This window comes from Siphateles boraxobius, unplaced genomic scaffold (genome assembly GCF_051911475.1).
Source record: "Siphateles boraxobius isolate OS27281-9 unplaced genomic scaffold, OSU_SipBor_1 2, whole genome shotgun sequence".
Classification (NCBI taxonomy): domain Eukaryota; kingdom Metazoa; phylum Chordata; class Actinopteri; order Cypriniformes; family Leuciscidae; genus Siphateles; species Siphateles boraxobius.
Window position 1 is genome coordinate 3,276,985 of NW_027508810.1, and position 22,999 is coordinate 3,299,983.

A 22,999-nucleotide genomic window follows, 5' to 3' on the forward strand; every position below is an offset into this window, starting at 1 on the left:
GTAAAAGTTTCCTACTCCTCTGGGTTTCCTACAGAGAAAAAAGTGGCTCTCGCACCGGACGAACCTTTTCATAGTTCCTAGAAGTAATGACGGAAGTACCTGCTTTTAGGCGTGTTTGCACCGCAGGAACTGGGAATGATTTGAATTCAAGGAACGCCTTTTGGGGGAACTAAGGGTACATTTACACAACAACGATATGCTTAAAACGTTTTTCTTTTGAGCTTTCCACGTACAGACAACACCATTGTCAAAACGATCCCCATTTACACGAATCCACAACTAAAAACCATGTATTCTGCCGCCAGGCCATTATATGGCGATGCTATAGACACTATAGACTGAACATATACGTTTAATACGCATGTGCATGACATCATTGTTTTTAGAGACTCTCGTTTTTGTGGATTACATGAAGACCGTTTTTGGAAAAAAATATATAACTTTGAAACCCGTTATCAAAAGTTTGTTTTCAGGCACCCAAAATGCTGTTGTCGTGTAAAATAACGGCCAAAACACAAAAAGTGTAACGTTTTTAGTTACAAAAACAGTGTTGTGTGAACAGCCCTTTAATTATCTGCTACTTCAGAGTAGGGTCTAACCCAGCACAATAGGAACAACTAGTGACGTAAGTGTAGGCTGATTGGTCGAGCACATGCAAAACATGCAACAAGGAAAATGGCCATCGGGGAACCACCCTGGTGGCTAGTTCCTATAACTACTAGGTGCAAAAGGGGCTAATGATCCCAAACCTTCAAAGGAGATCTCAACTATTTGTCTCAAACTGATCAGTAATTCAGTACAGACACTTCTCGTCAAATTCTTTCAAACCAGATGATCTGAGCAACAAGATTCCTGAAGGAATGTAAAAATTGCAATCATTTCTGTTATAAATCAGAACTGACAACCCATAGGGATCCTAATAGTGTGAGCAAAGAATCCAATAAGATCCCACTCAAACTGAAATGCCTGTTTTTCAATGCAATCTTATTTGATTCGGGTGCAGTTCATGTAAACTTTGGTATGGTTCAATCCTAACTTGTACTGTATAGTTTGCATTTCGCAATATTTGCATGTTCCCAATTACAGTCAGATTACTATCATAGTAGTGCATTTTTCTGTGTAGCATGTCTCCAAATAAATGACTTTCAGAACCTCACATTCTTTGGATCTCATGCAGTGTGTAGTTCTGGACAAATACTTCAATAATAAAGTGATTTAGGTGTCATCTCATGAGATACAGTAGTAAATAATTACAGCTATTACATACTCAATTCACAACCAAATAACACACAATAAAAAAGACCTGTGGGGGCAGAGGGATGTGGGTGGATTTGTACTCAGTTTCAGACTGAGTAACTAAACCATTGAAAAACCACGAAACCATTGAAAACAGCATCTTAAAGAATTTGAGGTAAAACGCACACAAAACTGTGAAACATATCGATTACATGAGTAACCTTGGCTGCCTGACTATAGATAAGACAAACAATCATCGCCACATGCACATTAACAGCCAATCTAAAGACAAAACAATGTTTCCATGTTTCCAGATGGGGATGCCACCAACTCAACCTGGGAGAGTAGATCTGCTCTGATTAGGATCTTCCAAGGTTGCTCCTTTAAGAGAGACACAGATCCGAAAACCTAAACCAGTTACACTGCAAACAACCAATTGTTTTAATGTGGAGAATCTGTCGCTTCCAGGGGGTCACGACAGACACCTTATGTCACGTTACAGTTACAAAAAGTGGAGAGGAGGACTCAAGTGCAGCAACGGATAATTTATTAACAAAATAAAACAAAACACAAAGCAAAAACCCACAAGGGGGGAAACACAATAAATGAGACTTTAAACAAAACTGAACTTGAAGAACAAACACTGACTCTGAACACAAAGACCATCACACGGAAACTGGGAAAACATATGACAACGATCTGACAAAGACTGCAAACAAGAGGAGACTTAAAAAGGGAACAAATCAAGAGGGAACAGGTGGAAGAACTCAAACACTAATCAGGTAACAAGGGGGAGGGATCAAACAATAACGAGAGCACATGGCCCAACATAACAAAGACACCCAAGTGCAATACAAGACAGGACAGACACGTGACATTACCCCCTCCCTACGGAGCGGCTACCAGACGCTCCATCAGGCGGGACGGGAGGGACAGACCAGGGCGGGACGGGAGGGACAGACCAGGGCGGGACGGGAGGGACAGAACAGGGTGGGACGGGAGGGACAAAGCGTTTAGTCCTGGGAGACCCGGGCGAAACACAAAGTCCATCGGGCGGCCAGGGCGACGCAGACAGTCCATCGGGCGGCCAGGGCGAAGCAGACGACCCATCGGGCGGCCATGGCGGTGAAGACCCCTCGGGCGGCCAGGGCGGTGAAGATCCCTCGGGCGGCCAGGGCGGTGAAGACCCCAAGGGCGGCCAGGGCGGTGAAGACCCCTCGGGCGGCCAGGGCGGAGACGACCACTCGAGCGGCCAGGGCGGAGACGACCACTCGGGCGACCACGGCACAGGAACAGAAACCGGCTCAGGAGCAGACACCGGCTCAGGAGCAGACACCGGCTCAGGAGCAGACCCCGGATCAGGAACAGACACCGGCTCAGGAACAGACACTGGCACTGGCTCCGGCTCTGAAGCAGACACTGGCACTGGCTCCGGCTCTGGAGCAGACACTGGCACTGGCTCTGGCTCTGGAGCAGACACTGGCACTGGCTCCGGCTCCGGCTCTGGAGCAGACACTGGCACTGGCTCCGGAGCAGACACTGGCACTGGCTCCGGCTCTGGAGCAGACACTGGCACTGGCTCCGGCTCTGGAAAAGACAAGTGCAAAACAAGACAGGACAGACACGTGACACCTTATCAGTGGGTTGGGGCACAGGGCGTGCAGAATAGAGAAAGCCTGTTACGTATGAAGCATGTAGAGTCGTTCTATGCTTATGTGTCACAGACCTTCTTGAACGGGTGACTGAGTAGCGTTGAAAACCCCTCCCAGTCTTAGGGATACCGTCTGCAATGACATAAGCGAGGCACATCTCATGTAGGGTACAACGGGCTAAAGGCACACCTTACGAAAAATGTACTTTTCACTACTCCCATAGTCTATGATTGCAGAAAATTGCAAGTATATGTTTGTATTGAACATTGATGGAGAAACAGATTTTGTGTGAAAAAATAAATCATAAAAGTGGTTTATTTTCTTTAAAAATCTTGTGAGGTGGCAAGGTGGGCCGTCTACCCCACACATTATTACAAATACTTTAGGTCAGTGGCTCCCAACCACATTTCTGGAGACCCCCAACACTGCCCGTTTTGCATGTTCTCAATCAAACACATCTGATTCAGGTCATCGGCTCATTAGCAGTGACTCAAAGATCTGATGTGTGTCAGACAAAGGAGACATGCAAAATGTGCAGTGTTTTGGTGGTTGGGAACCACTGTTTTAGTTAAAATAAGTTAACAATTGTTCAAAACAATCACAAAGAGCAAAGTTGGTACAATTTTCTGTTTATTTTGATAAATAAAATAATTCATTTTTGTTCAATAAATATACTGTCATTAAAATATTATAATATCAAAATATATTTTGAAAATAAAATTTTTTAAAGATTCTGAATTGAAGGATATCCCATTATAATTTAATATAGATTTACAGTAGTAACAATAAATATTTATTTATTATATAATAATGATTAATATCATATTTTTAAATATGCTTGTTTTATTATAAATATAGTGATTATCTCTGTATTTACCATCTGAATCTCACCATGTCTTGTCAACACATGGTAAAGTCTTCCGTTTGAAAAACTGTTGCTTTAATTACCTTGGACAAAAGTGAAAATCATTAAGAAGACCTTTGTCTCAAAATATATTCAATAATTTAGCGATTCTTATTTGTTCCTTAAAGCTAAAACATTTTTAAAAAACAATAAATATTAGATCAAATTAGCGCAGAATCAACTTTGCGTTGGTGTCTGCGATCGGGTGAAAGATCAGCCAAATTTCGGCGTGCATCTTGAAAACCGGTTGTTTTGGAAAGTACTGCGGCAAGTTTTTGTGCCATCTAGCAAAAAGGATGCAACTTTTCCCCCCGTGCGCCTTTAGCCCCGGTTTCCCCTACTATGAAGGCATCATCGCATGGAGCATGACGGGAAGATTCAAGACACACAGTCTGCTGTTGCCCGAAACTCTGAAGACTCTGGGACTGACAGAACAGAATCCAGTGGGAGGAAAGGCAAATACGCTTCTGCAGTTTGACACAATCCCCCCCAGTCCTCCATTTCTGGCCCATTTGATCAGGACTGGCACTCTGGACCCATAGGATGGGAAACCTTAGTTGCTGACCTCAGGTCTACATTCCTGCGAGAGTGTAACTGCACTGCAAAGTGAGTCCACAGACCTGGTGTTTTTAAGGGGAAGTCCGGACTGCTTCACTGCTCTTCTGCTTTCTCGTGATCACTGCAGACAGCTGGAAAGGGAACGGCCTCTAGCGCCAGAGAGGCTACTTCGAGGAAAAACAAAACGCTTCTCTATGTGGGTTGCAGGAAACAGGGTAAAAAAAAAAATCCAATAATGAAATAATAAACCCAAGGCTTTTCAAAAAGCATTGGCAGATAAACTGTATTCCTGAAGAACAGAAATCTGAGGAGTAATGGCACGGACAGCTCCTCAGTGGGTGCACGTTCACGCCATCACACTTGGAGGATGTTCCCATAGTCAAGTGAATCTATGAAAGTAAATAATTTGAAACTGCTTCTGCTGAGCAAACTAGAAGCAAATATGTTGAGAATGTAAGAAAAAATGATGAGGACGTTACAGATCTCAAAGAAGTTTATTGCAGCATAGCAGCAACAAAGTACATGAAACACCATGGGTTCACCGGTGTCAGAATGAACCCAGAACATCCAAATCTCAAATCTCTTATCCTGTTACAGTTTCCCACTCCTAATGTAAATGAAGTTGCTCCTGTTGTAACACCTGTGGCCTGTGTTTTAAATGATTTGTTCACTTCAGAATCAAAATTTCCTGATAATTTACTCACCCCCACGTAATCCAAGATATTCAAGTGTTTCTTTCTTCAGTCGAAAAAAAATTGAAGGTCCAAATTGATGTTTTGATGCAGCTTCAAAGGCTCTACACTATCCCAGCCGAGGAATAAGGGTCTTATTCTAAAAAACAACAACATTTAAATACTTTTGAATCACAAATGCTCATCTTGCACTAGCTCTGCGATGCGCCACATGACGTAGGCGGAAGTAGCGACCTAGTGTTTACAAAGCGCACGTGAAAAGACTAAGTCAATCGCCATGTACAAAAGAAAATTATAAATAAAAGGTAAAACAACGATGTCGGATAATTTTGAATTTGTAGGAGAAAATGAGATGGAGTTTTTCAATATATAAAAGTGTATATATATATACATACAAATACAGTTGTGGTCCGAATTAATGGCCCCCCTGGTAAATATGATCAAAAATGGCTGTAAAAAATAAATTTGCAAATAAAAGAATTGAAAGTGAGGGCGAATTACATTATGAAATAAATGTTTTTCTCTAAACACGTTAACCACAAATATTGGCACTCTTTTATTAAATACTTTTTTGCGATCTCCTTTTTTCCCAAGATAACAGCTCTGAGTTTTCTCCTATAATGCCTGATGAGTTTGGAGAAACATGTGGGGATGTAGGGGTTGTTTGATTTTTTTTTCTTCTGACCCCAAGACGCAAGTAATCTCTGCAATTCTCCATCTGTGATCTTTGGAGAGTCTTTTGCCACTCAAACTTTCCTCCTCACCATCCATTAGGACAATATACTGTAGACACACGTCCTCTTCCTGGCAGATTTGTAACATCCTTAGTTGATTGGAACATATATATATATATATATATATATATTTTTTTTTTTTTTAGAAAATGACAGATGGTTTGGCTGGATAAGACCCTTATTCCTCGGCTGGGATCGTGTAGAGCCTTTGCAGCTGCACTGAAACTGCAACTTGCATCTTCAAACTGTTGATTTCCATTGAAGTAACTATAATTTTAATTCAGAAGTTAAGTAATAATGAAGAAGAGAACTTTAATGAAGTTCTGTCAGCCAATTGTCTGATATGGTTCTCTGTGTCTCACACTCATTACCATTCTACAATTGATGACCATTTGCGCAGGATGTGATCAACCCAAATGGTGCAGAAACAATATAACTTGACTTTTTTCTTCTCTATGATAATTAAGCCATTTTCGGGATAAGCTCCTTCTTAAATATACTTCGGAGTAGAATCTGAGTTGGGGCAAACTAAGATTTCTTACAGGAATCACCTCAACCATCTGGAGTCTTGAGCCTTTAATCTTCCCTCTAATAGTCAATAATCTCAAGAAGCTCTATCCTCAGTCGCCTGACCCAAGAAGATTTACAGGGATGGGTGTTTACCTCTTTAAATGCTTTGTGAGAATTGTGCGACTTCACAGCTTTATACAGGCCAGTCGTGCACTACAGCGTTACTTGCCAACATGCAGACTGCAAATGCTTTCCAATTTAGGATTTTAGCTAGATTACAGTTTATTTTCATCTTTCTATTTAGATCGATTCATTTCTGTTGCTTACATTCACACGCACACCGTGAGTCAGATTGAGACTGGCATGTGAGTAATGCGTTAAGGATCCGTCACGGTACAGGCAGCTGTCAATGCAGATAAACAAGAGAATCTGGGAGGAAGTTCAAAGAGAATCTAAAGCAAATATTGACACAGTGGGATTAATTAAAGTCTATGTCTGCATTGTTCAGGAACTCTTGAGGGAACGGAGATGAGAATCGTACAGATGGAGGAACATGTACAGCGATGCAACGATAGTGTCGCAGTTTTTCTCTATTGTCTGTTTTATCTGCACTGTCCATCAAAAAGGAAAAAAAGTCTTAAGCTGAGAGACCCACTGTAGCAACATTGAACAATACTTGTTCAAACTAATTGCACAAATGTCTTTCTCAAACTTGTGTTAAAGCACTTCCCAAGAGGCTTTCGGCCTTCGGCTATCAGAAGCGGTATATGTTTTGTTAGTTTGTTTGTTTGTCTCACACAACACACTGTGATTGACATCATAGGATTGAAACTTGACTACTTTTTGTATTGTTAGTTGTCTGTTATCTCAAGGCCGGCTGTTTTTCAGTTCTCTCTCTCTGTGGTCACGGTCATCACTTTATGCCAAGGCATTTATCCTCAGTCTTTGTTTGGAAGCTGTAGGTCTTTGCAGTTTCTTTCATCCAGGAACAGCGTGCCTGAACAATTTTCCATTGATATTCTTTCTGTTTGGACTTGGTTGTTATATTTTTTGGTTTAATTGTGTGATTTTAAAATGTACTTTTATGTTCATACATTGTAGTTGACACGGCTAGTATTGTTATATCATGGGCGGCACCCGTGAGGAGATTTCTGTTCTTCTAATAAGATCCGCTCGTGTATAATTTGCTTTGAATTATTGGATTCATTGTGTTTCAGCATTCTCCTCATAGTGGAAAACCATGACCCTCTCCATTTAAAATGGAAAAAAGCAATCTTGTTTAATTGATGAAATTATATCTATTTAAAGTGATATCTTAAATAGATATAAAGGGGGGTGGGAGGGTAGTCCTCATAGGGTTGGTAAATATGCTTTTAGGTTAGGAGATCAACTGTATTTGTATATGGTGAACAAATATTGAGATTAAGCCATTAAAGTGCCCTCCAGAGGAGACGTGACTGCATCATAAAGCCATTATGAGCCGTAACCATAGAGACGATATGCATCGGTCTCTTTGAAAAGCATCTCACAGCCCACTCAAGGCCAGATCACATGCAGGCTCTTAACCAGCACTGGGTGAACGCAAGATAACAAATAGTCAAGCCACAGATTTTATTTTTTATTTTCGGTCAGTAACGTTTACAGTTAGCATATGGAAGTCTTTAAGAAATGTTTTTCCATTGTGAATGGAATTGCTATTGTAAAAAAAAAACAATTTGAAAAAGATGTGTGTGAACATTTGCATAATTAATTTGCAAAACATATATTTTCATATTTGCTGAGGAATTTTCTGAGTTTACTCACTAAAACTGACTCGTCCCTCAGTTTGTAAAAAAAAAAAAATTGTGTTTACAATAATGCAGTTTAGTCGACAGGGCATGCCATTTCACTGCATACGTTGCGAGAGTCATGCTATATTGTGGAAATCAGCTATAAGTTGTTGTTAGGCACGTGATGCGACAGAACCCTTCAGCATGACTATATTCAACATACGGCACAGCCTCAAGATCCTCATTGCTTTTGTAAAGTGGTTACTACATAATACATTTTTTTTTACAGTTTCAAGAAAACTGATTCATTGCGTTCATACATACATCCATAGTGTTTCTTGTAAAAATAATAATGGTGAGGTGATATTGACTGAATATATTAAAAATAAAGGGTAAGCATTATTTATATTCACATAAAACTTCTAAAAGAAAATTGCGTGTATAGAAATTGCTGTGTGATTTTTTTTAAAATTTTCCCTTTCCAGTGTCCTTGTGCATATTGTTCAAATATTACCGGGGGACACTTGAGACAACTGACGGACTAATCATTTTCTGTGTTAATTGACAGTATGTTACAGCTGTTACTCTTGAAATGAGCATTCTTTTAAATATTAAATAAATTCTTGAACTGAGCATGACTGTGATGATCATTTTTTCACATTCATTGCTGTGCATACACATACATAAGCGCACACAGAGACACACTGAGCTGTGTTCTTATAACACATTGAAGTTGATGATAGTGCTGTAAAAATGTGCCACAGACAACAGATGGACTGCCTGGAAAAGAGTTGAGGAAAATATATTTAAACTCGCTTATAGACCTTACCAAATCAACAACGAAAGGCAGTTTGCTATCATGGGTTCACTTGACACTGCATCAGTAGCTGATACGATGGGAACTAGGTGTGAAAATCATCTGGTGATGATTGTCTGAAGCCTAAATAGAAACACACCAATTCATTGGCTGTTGGTACTAATACCGCCATCTTAGGTTAGAAGTCACAGTACCTTAAAAAGGACATTCTCATGGATGGCATCATTCCACAGATTTTCTTTCTTCTGATAAGATCTGCTTGTGTATTATCTGTTCTGAATAATTGGATTCATTGTGTTTCAGCATTATTATTCTACTAATAGTGGAAAATGGTGGCTTTCGGAAGTGTTTAGGTCCCTGTCCTGTTGGGTGAGGACATGCACGGTACTGTGTGTAATGCTTATGCGTTCGGCATGAGTAAGCAGTGCTTGAATGGATTGGTTGTACTACCTCTGCACTTTGACATTTTTTAAATAAAAGTGCTTCACTGGGGGCTTGTCTTCTTTACGAGGCAAGAAGGGCAATCACCTATGGCTCTAACAACTTCCAGTTGAAAAGGGAACACAGGCATGTCTGGCTCAAATTTATTGGACTATTCTGAGTGGTAAATGAGGGTTTTGGAGGTCTGGAAGTCCCTTCTTATTACTCACACAACTGCTATGCAGAATTTCGTTTTAATCTTTGGCCTGCTGTTTTTATCTTTGAACTACATCTGCTGGAATCAACCCTTCTGTTGCCGGGATCACGACACACGATACCACAAGATTGCCGCTGGTGTGGATCTTCCCTTCATGGCTTTAAGGTACACTGCTTCCAAACTGCTGAACCTAAAAAGGAATTATTATTTAACGAAGGACACCTATGAACTTTGCCGAAATGTCTGAATTCTTCGACTGTTGCACTACATATATCGAGCAGCATTCATCGCGCAAGTTTACACATGACACATCCAACTCCATCACTGTGCCGGTGTTCTGACGATTCATGCTACCCATCGAGATGTGCTACTTACTGGTTATGCGCATGTGCAGACTCATTTTTCTTCTGCTTACCACGCTCCTTGCTGTGGAGACTTGTAGGAAACTTTGACAGGTCAAAGATGAATATTTGATGATAATTTTTACTCTTCACACTGTTTTAAAAATAAAAACAGTACAGTATACTGTACTCTTAACTTCGAATTTTATTATAATTATATTTCATAATGTCATTTTTACTTGTTATATCAAAAGTGATAATTGTTATATGAAATATAGTTCATTTAAAACATCAAAATATGCTCCCCATACACCTACCCTGATTTAAATGAAATAACGATGTCATAATATTGTGAGATTTACACAATTATGGAAACAATAGAGAATGAATCAACATTCTCTGCGATCGATTCGCGCTTGGGTAGCATTTTTTTGCGAAGGCAGCACAAATCGACAGACTCTGCTATCGATTCACGCTACGGTAGCATTTTTCGACAAGGCAGCACAAATCGTCAGAACACCGGTATTTCACCGTAAAACCGACAGGCTTCTGTGCAATTGGGTGGATTTTAACAATCTGTTAGCGCTCAAACATGCGGAGCTCTCTCTGTCTTCCCCAATGCCCCAGCGTCTGGTGAAATCGGCTTTTTTTAACGTGCACTGTGAACAATAAGGCACTGCTGTTATCGGATATTATCATCAAAGAAAAACTGGACTTGGTCTGCTTAACGGAAACATGGCACAAACAGTCTGATGGACTTGTGTTTAATGAACTTTCTCCTTCAGGCTACGGATTGTTTGATTCCCGCGACCCTCTGGCAGGGGTTTCATTGTGTTGTATAATCAACAATTCATAATAAGTCCAGTAATCACTCCTCAGTTTAATTATTTTGAATGTCTTGTTCTGAGTATCTCTGCACCCATCATGACTGTCATAGCTACAGTCTACAGACCTCCTAAGACTACCGATCACTTTTTAACTGAATTTGCAGATCTTCTGTCTATGTTGTGTCCAGGTTGTGTCTCAAGTTTGAAAGAACTCTTATCCTGGCGGACTTTAACATCCACATTGACAAAAAAGACTCTGTAATGACTAAGGAATATGTGTCTTTATTGGAAAGTTTTGATTTGAAGCAGCTGGTGGACTGCTCCACACAAATGAAGGGGCACACCTTAAATCTGATTATTTCAAATGGATAATTCTTGTTGCAGTTTTCCTCGTCGGATTTAGGATTGTTTGACCATTATGCTATCTTTTTTAATATGGAATATTCGCATTCTAACATTTACTCTTACCGCACTGTAAATTATTGCAAATGGAAATCCATTGATCTCCCGGACTTCTCTGCTTTATTGAGTCCTTATTAAGAGGCTTTTCTCCATCTGACCCTCTGGAGGACAATCTCCCTGTTAAATACTGTTATTTTGTCTGGTTTTGGACTCATTTGCACCTATAAAACCCTGTTCTGTGGCCTTTGTACGATCTACTACCTGGTATAATGTCAAGCTGCGCTATAGGAAGCCAGCTTGTCATAAGCTGGAGCGAAGGTGGCGTCTTTCTGGCCTGAATGTGCATCACCAAGCTTGGAAAGACCACATACTTGAAAATAAGGCAGAGATTGTATCTGCCAGGTCTCAGTATTTCTCTCAGATAATTGACAATAATCAAAATAACCCCAGAAAACGGTTTCATACCATTAACAAACTGCTCAAAGGTAACAGTTCCTCTAATGTACCTGCCTCAGCTCAGCTTTGTAATAAATGTATTGATCATTTCAGTTCCAAGATTGCCAATGCTCGCAAATGCATTAATTCTGTTCTGTTCTGCTCTCAGTATTTTTCTTGCACCTTTTTCTCAAATTTTAGCTCACTTGATCTTATCTCTTTGAGTAATGTGGTTTCACAAATGAAAGCTGCCACTTCTACAGTTGATCCCATACCTACCTGTCTATTTAAATCATGTTTTGCCCCTCTATGCCCTGTCGTCTTGAGTATAATAAATGTCTCCCTGCTAGACTCAAAATCGCTGCTGAAACTCCTGCACCAAAAAAGAGCAACGTAGAGTGGGTAAACATCAATAATTTTCGTTCCATTTCCAATCCGCCCTTTCTTGCTAAAATGCTTGAGCGAATTGTGGCTTCTCAGTTATACACTCACCTCACTTTACACAATCTGTTCGAGCCCCTCCGATCTGGCTTCCGCAAACTGCATAGCACTGAAACAGCATTAGTTAAAGTCACCAATGACCTGTTCATTGCTACTGACTAGCTGTCTTTCAATCCTGATTCTTCTCGATCTCAGTGCAGCTTTTGACACTGTAGATCATTCTTTTTTAGTCACTTGTTTTTGGTGTTACTGACACTGTATTAAACTGGTTCAAGTCTTACCACTCAAACCGTAGGCAGTATGTGTCCCTGGGTGAATTTAGGTCCAATATTGGTTCAGTGCAATTTGGTGTACCCCAGGGTTCAGTTTTGAGTCCCTTAATTTTTAGCATGTACATTTTTCCCCTGGGGCAACTTCTAAAACCCTTTGGTCTTAAGTTTATTTTTACGCAGACGACACTGAGATTTGCATTCACTCAAAACCTGGTGATAACTCGGCTGTTGCCTTTCTTGAACACTGAATATCAGAGGAAAAAATATGGATGTCACAAAATTGTCTTTGTCTCAATAGTGACAAGACTGAGGTTATGTTGATTGGTTAATCCCACCAAATACGTAAAGCTGGCACTTTAACCCTAAAGTTGGATGGCTTTGCATTGAAATTTCAAACAAAATAAAAAAATCTGGGGTTGATATTTGATTCAAATTTAATTTATGTCCAGAACACGGTTAAAGTATAATTTTTTCACCTCAGAAACATTGCAAGACTGCGCCTCATGTTATCTTTCTCCATGGCGGAAAAACTGACCAACACGTATGTTTTTTCTCGCATCGACTATTGTAAACCTCTGCTCGCTGGGATCTCTAAATCAACTTAAAATAAATTGCAGTGTGTTCAAAACTCAGCTGCCAGAATCCTGACAAGGTCCAGGACAAGTGAGCACATCACTCCAATCTTGGAGTCCCTGCACTGGCTTGCTGTCAGGTTTCCCATAGATTCTAAAATTCTCATGCTTACCTACAGACCCTGCATGATTTATCGCCAGAATCCCTGTCTGAACATTTAACTGTCTACACCCCAAGGCGTAATCTCCGCTCTTCTGATTCTGGCTTTTTAACTATTTCTGCAACTCGTTTATGCTCTATGGGTGACCAGGCTTTGTCTTCTTTGGCTCCAAAACTGTGGAATTCTCTCCCCACTGAGATTAGACATGCTGAATCCTTCAGTGTTTTTAAATCTTCTCTTAAAACTTTTTTTTTCCGACTAGCATATATGTGATTTTTTTCCGATGTCTTTTAAATTGATTTTGATTGTATGATTCTATTTATTTTTTATATTTTTTTTATATAAATGTCTCAATGTATATCTTCTGTATGTCTTTGCAAAGCGCTTTGAGATGCAACTTTATAAACTTTAGGCGCTATATAAAATAAGGTCACCGTGATTTTGTCAAGCAAGACATGTTCCTGGATCAACATATTCTGTTGATGCTGGAATAAAATTCCTGTCCCAAAATTGAGTCCTTACCCTATCCCTACCCATAACTTTTCCCTAAAATCAGAGGGAAATGATAGGTGAATAACACTGATGTTGAAGCATCTTACCCTGGTTCTAAGCCTAAACTTGATATAAACTGTAAACTTGTCCCTCAAATCTGATTGGTTGATCTGAAAGTTTTTCCAGGATCAACAAAGATGTTGATCCAGGAACATGTGGTACTTGGTGAAATCACGTTCACCATAAAATAAAGTTTATTTATTATTATAATCAACTATCCGATATTTGCTCTAGTTCTGAGTTTTAAGGATCTGATGTTGAGCTTGAGGTTGTGAAGAGCAAGCAGACAGTCTCTACTTCCCTCTTGCTCTCCACGTATGGAAGCATGTGGGTAGCAATATTCAATATGAAATGTAATATGCAAAATGATAATGCAATATGTAAAATGACAATGCAAGATGTAAAATGGCAATGCATTTCTGTATCTAAATTTACATTTTCCATTTGTGCAACGTTTTGTGCAAAAGGAAAATGATAATTCAACTATATAATTTACATTTGCAATTTCATACACTAGTTTTAATATGTAAATTGAATAGATATTTTAACGCTTTATAAGTTGCAAAATTAAAATGAAAATGTATTAAAGAAATTATTAGATCTGTTTAACATGTTCAAGTAAAAACTCTAGCAAAATGATCGTTTAAATGTTATTTTTCTTAATTGCATTTACACTCTCAGTTAAGGAACTTGCGATTGCATTTTCATTAAATGTCCCGCAATGAATGTAGCGAAATGCAATGTGCAAATTGAAAATGCATTCTGAGCCGATCACGCCCCGCCCCGCCCCGCCCCATCCCTCTCTTGTCAATCACTGCGTGAAGTTTGCCCAGCCCCCACCCAATGCAAAACGTCGGCAAAATAGCCTCAATCGTTAATACTTCGTTTGTGCTGTTACTTCGCTCTTTTGTTTTTGCTGCTTCGGTTTTTTAGATATTAAAAGAATATTTATAGGTCATTCTGAGCTCACCCAGCCCCCCACATGCTCCAAATAAAATAGTCTTGTTCATTTGAGCCAGTTAAAGTTTTGTTTGTGCTGCTTCGGTTTTTAAGATATTAGACATTTAATTACAGGTGATGGCGTAACCAGTCCCTACTTGCTCCACATTCACACAAAATAGTTTTGTTTGTTTGTGCTTCATTTGTACTGGTAAAATAAAAAATAATATATTTTTTAATATCTGATCAATATGCTTTATAAAATATAAAGGAGAGATTGTTACACATCAAATGAGTCACTTTATTGAACATTACATTCAGTTATGGTGAAATAAAGAGCGGTCACATTTTTCGGTAGCTATGAATTTGACCCATCATATTCTGTGATCTCAGAGTAATAGGCCTATGCATTTGTAAGGAAAAACTGTAGGATCTCCAACATCATTGGGTAATTATAGTTAATAGTAATAAGAATAAAGATAAGCATATGTGTATCAGACAATGAGAATATTTTATACAAAATAAAACCATCATTAACACAGTCCAGCACCAGACACCAACAGCGCAGCATAATGTTCACACCAAACGGGTTTTGACGCCTGATAAGGCAGAAAATTATCCCAGACGTTCCAACAACGCACTGGTTCTATCACCTGCAGTCGCGTAATAATCTTCGTAAACACTACAATTTCTCTGTTCACGCTCCCCTTCATCTGCCAGTAAATGTAACACTCGTATCTCTGCCACCATAGAGTAACATATATATCCTATCCTGTTGCCGAGCCCCGCCTTGTTGCAGTGACTGACGGGACGGGGCGGGGACATGATCGGCTCAGAATGCATTTTCAATTTGCACATTGAATTTTGCTACATTCATTACGGCACATTTGATGAAATTGCAATCGCAAGTGTCTTAACTGTGAGTGTAAATGCAATTAAGAAAAATTACATTTAAATGATAATTTTGCTACAGTTTTTGTTAATGTTAAAATATCGAATCATTTCTGTATTATATTTTAATTTTGCAACTTATAAAGCGTTAAAATATGTATTCAATTTACATATTAAAACTAGTGTATGAAATGGCAAATGTAAATTATATATATATATATATATATAATTTTTTTTTCATTTTGCACCAACGTTGCACAAATGTAATGGAAAATGTAAATTTAAATACAGAAATGCATTCCCATTTTACATATTGCATTGTCATTTTGCATATTACATTTCAAATTGAATATTGCTACTCATATGCTTCCATATCCGCGGACTGTGCAACACTGTAAAGCTCACAGCTCTTGCTCTCAAACTTTCCAATTGAATATGTCTCTGTAATTTTGCATTGACTGATTTATAACTGTCTGCCTCATGATACAGCAGCTATATCACCCTGTAGCCCAAGACTGGTTGCCCACTGAAGCTAAGCAGGGTTGAGTCTAGTCAGTACCTGGATGGGAGACTCCTGGGAAAACCAGGTTTTTGCTGGAAGAGGTGTAAGTGAGGCCAGCAGGGGGCGCTCAACCTGTGGTCTGTGTGGGTTCCTAACGTTCCAGTATAGTGATGGGGAACAGCACCATCCTTTGGATGAGACGTTAAATCGAGGTCCTGACTCTCTGTGGTCATTAAAAATCCCAGGATGTCCTTCGCAAAAAAGTTGGGGTTTAAGCCCGGCATCCTGGCCAAATTTGTCCAATTGCCTAATCATCCCCATACATTCTGATTGGCTTCATCACTCCGTCTCCTCTCCACCAGTAAGCTGGTGTGTGGTGGGTGTTCTGGCGTAATATGGCTGCCGTCTTATCATGTAGGTGGAGCTGCACATTGGTGGTGGTTGAGGAGATTCCCCCCTTTCATTTGTAAAGCGCTTTGAGTGTCGAAAAATGCGCTATATAAATAACAAATTATTATTATAATAACCAATTCTGCTCATGAGATTGGTCAATCCATGACTGATTTTGCTGATTTTTGTCAGGTCCACCGTGTGCCATGTAACAGTTCAAGTGTGAATTTTGGATACAATACTTTCTTGTATGGAAGCGGCAACTACAGGCACATTACTGGGTGCCTTACTGTACATTCTCCCATTTTGGACCTGGCTTATCTTCTTTTGGCTTCACTTTGTCAATTCTGCTGCATTCCTCATTTCAGACAGAAATTGATTTACTGCGTTTTGAATGATAGTTGTCTTGCTGTGAGAGCAAGAAAAGAGTTATGAACACCACGTTCTACATCAGTTTAGTATTCTGTGACAATTTTTTTGCTCACGCTCCACACAACAATGCCTTTGGAGCACAGGAGTTACTGTTGTTTACATGATCATAAGGTCCGTAATGGTCATCGTTACAACATTCAGTCACATCCGCTGCATTCTGCGTTTCGACTGTGCGCTTTGAACGGCAGTTTTCTTGCTTCTGCTTTGCAAAATGATACCTTTGAGCCCAGAAGTTGTTTCCTAACTCGCATGTCTAAGCTGTTGGACGCAGGCATGTTTCATAAGATTCCTAAATTGGCCATTTGCTGCATTTTACGCTTTCAGTAAGTCTCTACCATTGAAACACCAATGACCAACACTACCACCCCCCACCAGACATGTGCCCATTATGTGACTCTGAAAAGTGGTATTTTTGAGAAGATGTTGAGTGAAAGCAGTGGCTTTATATTTGTTCATCCATTAAGGGATTCAAAGAAGCGCATGAGCTGCTTACAGATTTTCTCTCCCACTCTTCGAAATCTCACAAAAAAACACACCATCCCACATTGTATGGACACCCATTTCTGCACACACTCATTTGTACAGCAGACAGATTGCAAACAGCACTGGAATTATCAGGTTTTCTGTGAGGCAGTAGTTTTTCAGTTATGTAAGCAGTACCAGTGCCGATGAGCCTGTGGCTGAATGAGGGTGTTTGTGTATGTGATTAGAAGCAGATGAAATAATACCAGAGCTTGTACACAAGTGAAAGCCAGGGGCATTGTCTCAAAGTTGTGCACAGCTGATCATGTTCTCACACTTTGTGCCGCTGATATAACAAACAAACATCAAGGGACACAAAGATTTGGCAGCATTTTGTCTTGGAACTCTTCCCAGCAAATCCCAATGCTGTCTGTATCCTCTTTTACATATAAAAATCACCCAGCCTGGATCAGCTGTTTTCCACCTGTACGCATGTAATCTGTGCTCACTCCATCACTTTGCCTTGATACATGTCAGGCATAAAGTTGCCCCAAATGTAATTGTTTGTTGTTTCTGAATGACATATTTTTTCGCCCAAACCAGTTAATTGCAACCCCAGCACCATGGACACAGATGTGTAAAGATTACCTGAAAACCATACTTGAATAAAAACATAGATACCATACAGCCAAAATGACAAGTTACAAGTCACCAATTCCAATACCAATTGGGTAAAAGTCTTAACCCCGATTTCATAGACAAGGCTTAAGCTAGTTCGAGACTAAAATGTTGGAGCTGTTTTAACTGAAAGCAACTTGCACTGACATAATCTTAAAATATGTCAGTGCCATTGTTTTGTCTCAAGATACACACAGTAAAAAAATAAAATAATTCTAAGGCACATTTATAAAAAGTACTTAAATGCCCCAATTGAACCAAGGCCTAATCCTGGCTTATTCCAAGCCCTGTATATATGAAACCAGGCTTTAGACTATCTGATTTTAACTGCAATTAAGTAAAAGATGGACTAGTCTTCAATACCTAAATTATTTTATAAACAAAGTTTGTGAGGAGCACACTCAAATGATCAACCCAATCAGCATGAGAGGAGGCCTATAACTGACTCACCTTTGTTCCTCAACAGTTTTTTCTGCATTCCTTCACCACTACGACTCCTAATTCATAGCTGGTTTCTATCCCAGCCAGGGATAGGGTTCACCAGCATTGTTTTGGGTTCTGGGTCGAGTTGCACCAGCTATAGGCCTATGTAAGTTACTTTGCTTAGTTGTGGCGTAAAGGAGCACAGTTACATAATGTGAATAAATGACTTGTTAGAGCCACATTTACTCTCATTTGCCCTCCCCTGGATCTGATTATTTGTAAGTGTGAACTCGTGAAGAAAATCTGTCTAAATCTGTGTTAGTGAGCACTTCTCCTTTGACGAGATAATCCAACTTGAATAATGAAACTTGAATAATTCCCCATTTAAATAACAAAATGGTAATGGTCAGATATGTACGATCTAAGCCACCTGTCCGTGAATATCAGTGTAATTGTGAAATCAATCGAAGAGTATGTCATGATCTAGTGTCGAATCCAGCATTAAGATAAAATAAAATTAGCGTTGATATGCAACCTTAGCCAGAAGCTAGAAGTAATCAAAGTAGTGTCATTTTAACGAACACAGTTTCTGTGCTGTGATGGGGCCTCAATCTAGACAGAATATTTTTATAAATGTCTTCTTTTTTTCCGCGAAGAAGCACAATTGAGCAGACACCACTTTTTCTAGTATTTTAGACATAAATGGAAGATTTGAAATGGGGTTGTAATTGAGACAAGTTAATAATGTTGAGAAGTGTCTGTTCAGTGTGGCTGACGCCTGTTTATTAGTTAATCTAGCGACTGGACTAGCCTAAATAAAAACCTTGGATTGTTTTGGTTATTTTCTATGAGTTTTGGGGATATGCTTGACCCTGGCTGCTTTTAGAGACTTTTTATAGTGGGACAAACTGTCTTTCCATGTTATTCTAAAGACCTCTAGATGAGTTTGTTTCCATTTACGCTCTAGATTACGAGTTTCTCTATTGAGAGCATGAGTAATACCATGGTGCACTGCCTTTCTCTCTAAACTTTTTTAATCTGATGGGTTCAACAGATTCAAATGGACTAGAGAAAATTGTGCCAAAATCTTTAAATGCAACTGCTAGTGCATAATTTGCATTATCCATGTGAATGTTAAAATCTATGACAATCAGCACTTTATCGACATTGACAAATAGGTTTGAGAGAAAATCTGCAAACTCTATTAGAAAATTAACATAGAGCCCTGGATGTTTATACAGTTTAGCCAGAGCAAGAGATAGCAGTAATTTTTTTCTTATAGTTGAAAATGTAACATTTAATACAAGGACTTCAAAAGAATGAAAACCTGTGTCCTGTTCTCTGAGTAACAATAATATCTCTATAAATTGTCAGGCAGAGTCCATCAAAACTATTATCTGTGATCATTTAATTTACAATAACCACCTTAGGTGTGAATGATAGTGTTTAGGAGCCCAAGCTTTAGAAATTGTTGTAGTTCACTTAATTTGGCATTTTCCAACGCTATTTCAAGACCAATTCGTACGAATTCGTACGAGTGATTAAAAGGTGGCTAATTCGTACGAATTTGTACGATTTGTACGATTTTTATAAACCCATGTGATGGGTAGGTTCAGGGACGGGGGCAGGCGTAGGTCATTCGTACAAATTCATACGAATTTGGCAACTCGTAAAATTCATACGAATTGCCATATGATCGGGTTGGATGTTCTGGTTTAATAACGATCAAATTTTATTCTAGATCCTATAGATTTCTTATTTGACCTCACTATTCGGGGAACAGACACAGTCTCTATAGGATGGACTGCAGATGTGCGTCTATCAACAAAGGCTGTGAACTTACGTTTGACTTAGTAGTCATATGGAATCGAATTGAATTCTGTTTGCATCATTGATTATTATCTTCCTGTTGATCACTGTAAAGCTGCTTTGAAACAATCTGCATTGCATGAAGCACTAAATAAACAAAGGTGACTTGACAATAAGCAAAAAATTATATAAAATACAATTATAAAATCAATAAATACAAAACGAGACTAGTATCGTGGCACATTGTTTTTGTGAGGCGTTAGTGTTCATAGTTAATATGATGAACTACAGTACGCCTATAGATCCTCTGTTATGACACCTGTGTGAACATGAGGAGAACTGACTTCATGCATACACTATCTGACTTCAAATCCCCAACACAACAGTTGATTAAAAGTAATTGCAAAAATGATTCAGAAAAGTTCAGATAAAACTCTAGGAGCATTTGAGGACAGATGACACTAGCTTTGATATTTTGTATCTAAAGCAATGACCTTCAGACATTTTTTTACGAGTGACATAAGAGTCCAAATGCTTTTTCAAAGCAGAGGCAGAGCTTTGAAAATGCAAACAGAAAAAAAGGGATGTAATTTAATATTCTCTATAGAGTCCCTCTGGCCTCCACGAGTAGCTCAAAAGCAGAGGGACCTGTGGGAGGATTAACTCTTTACCCCGTTCAAAAGACCAGCAACAATTTCCGCATTGGAAAAAGCGAATCACACTTAGAATTTGTCAGGGAATTATTTGAGAACATTTCACTTTAAGTCTGTTTTGTGGTCTGCTTTTATGCATTTAGAATACTTTTTTATTACATTGATGTCAGGGATATGTGTGTTTTGCCTTTGTTTTTGGATTTGTCTTCTGTTTGACCCAGTTTTCCTCATGTGTTTCATAAATTAATCCCATTAACCTGCTCCTTGTCAATCATCTCGTTAATTGTCTCGTTTGCTCCCTTGTTTGCTTTGTTTATAAGCCTTCAGTTTTAGTCTGGCCTAATGTTCATGTTACCTGTGTTATCCTGTTTCTCTCTTCCTCTCATACTCTCATACTTTTGGATTAAAGATTATTGGAATTGACTCTTTCTTCATCGTGCTCTTCTCTTCAGCCACTTAACCGTGACAATTGCAATTTGCACGATTAAAAATATTTGTGTCTGTTTTAAAGCTAATGATTGCATTCGGATGATGAAAATGTTTAAAGATTTCATGTTTAATGTGTAATGCAAATTTATTGTCTATTCTTTAGTATTTTAAAACCAATACTTAATTTTAAAAAGTTTATTTTAACCCCTTTTTATATTAAAATTATGTTATTTATATAAGTATCTTTAAAAAAATGTGTTGAATTAAATTTAATATAATTGTTATGAATAAAAAATAAACTGAAATGTTTTGTAATATTATAATTTGTTATGCTTTGTTCTCTTGATTACTTTTCAATTTTACTAAATAATAATAAAGACTTTTTGTATTCTCTGTTTTGAAAAAAATGCTAATAATGCTGTATACTGTATAAAAATCACAAACCCATTATTCAGTGTTTCTGTATATTTGCTCCTCCTTTCATCATCAAACACATTTACATAGATATGTGTAATTAATATAATTTAATTTCTGTTTTTTTCTATTGACAGGAGGCAAATCATCCCTGTCGCCCTGTTTCAGTGATCCAGATATTGCGGGAGCAGTGGAGGAGACCATATATAAGCCACATATGTCTAAAGTCCGTAGCCTGGATGACACACATATTGCCCTTGACCTGGACAACGAATCTCTTTCAGACCCCCTTCCACCCCTTCCCCCACCCCTTCCACCCCTGGACAGCCCTGTCCTGCCCCTGCTCCGGGACCCGAGCCCCCCTCCACCGCCCGCTATCAGTCCCGCACGCCCCACCACTTTGTCTCTGAAAACACTGCCAAGACCCACAGTCACCAACACCATGACCTCCACCACCACCTCCATTACCAGAGAGAATGGTGGACCGATATGCAAAGACCCAGAAGAAGACGAGAAGAAGGTGATGGAGGACGAGCTAAAGAAATGCATCGAGGATTTCAGGAAAATCCGCATACCAAAACTTTTCCCCGACCGCAAGAGGCACTGGCAAAGCGATCTGCTCAAAAAATATGAGTAATATGGATAAACCCCCCTGCTGACACACCAGCATTGTTTTGGGTTCTGGGTCGAGTTGCACCAGCTATAGGCCTATGTAAGTTACTTTGCTTAGTTGTGGCGTAAAGGAGCACAGTTACATAATGTGAATAAATTACTTGTTAGAGGCTCTTAAACACAAAGCTGATCTAAACAGCACTGCACCTCTGTGTGGTTCACTCAGTTTTGCATGCCAAAACCCCCCTAAACAAATAAATGTCATTTATTGTTTTTCTTGAATCAATCTTTATGTATTGCTACTTAGTAATTTTATATATAGTTTCTGAAAGTTACTTCCATAAAAATACTTATGTTATTTTAAGATAATGGGCCAGATTTACTAACAGCTTGCGCCAGCGCAAACCCTCTTTTGCCGTTAAAAAACGACTGTCAGGATTTACTAAAGACAGACTGTGAGAAATTAGCGCTGAAAAAGTGTGGACAGTTAGTTTTTTGGCTGACCTTATTGCATATGCATTTGTAGTTTCCTTTTAGACACAAAATTTATGTTAGGAGAGTATTTAAATTAACCATGCAAGGGGATTTACTAAGGTTTGCACTCGTCAATTTACTGGTTTTGAAATGTGCACTGCTCTTGGTAAATTGTGTTTGTCATTATGGAAATGATCCGACTGTGTCTGTGTTCTTTATTTTGCTCATTGTCACTAGATCACGAGCAGAACTTTGACTCCCATCTGCATTTTTTTTGGAAGTGCGTTCTCACGCCCTGTTTAGTAACTCTGGCCTTAAAGGGTTAGTTCACCCAAAAATGAAAATTAAGTCATTAATTACTCACCCCCATGCTGTACCA

General features: G+C 39.0%; 1 protein-coding gene across 1 annotated transcript in view; it reads left to right on the forward strand.

Moving 5' to 3' along the window:
• kctd12b (potassium channel tetramerisation domain containing 12b) overlaps window positions 1-22,927 on the forward strand; it is a 29,064-nt gene extending 6,137 nt beyond the window's left edge. The window contains exon 3 of the mRNA XM_077235669.1: window positions 21,672-22,927. Within this exon, the coding sequence (XP_077091784.1) occupies window positions 21,672-22,171 (500 nt within the window). The 3' untranslated portion in view covers window positions 22,172-22,927. The remainder of the gene's footprint in view (window positions 1-21,671) is intronic.
• The last annotated feature ends 72 nt before the right edge of the window (window positions 22,928-22,999 follow it).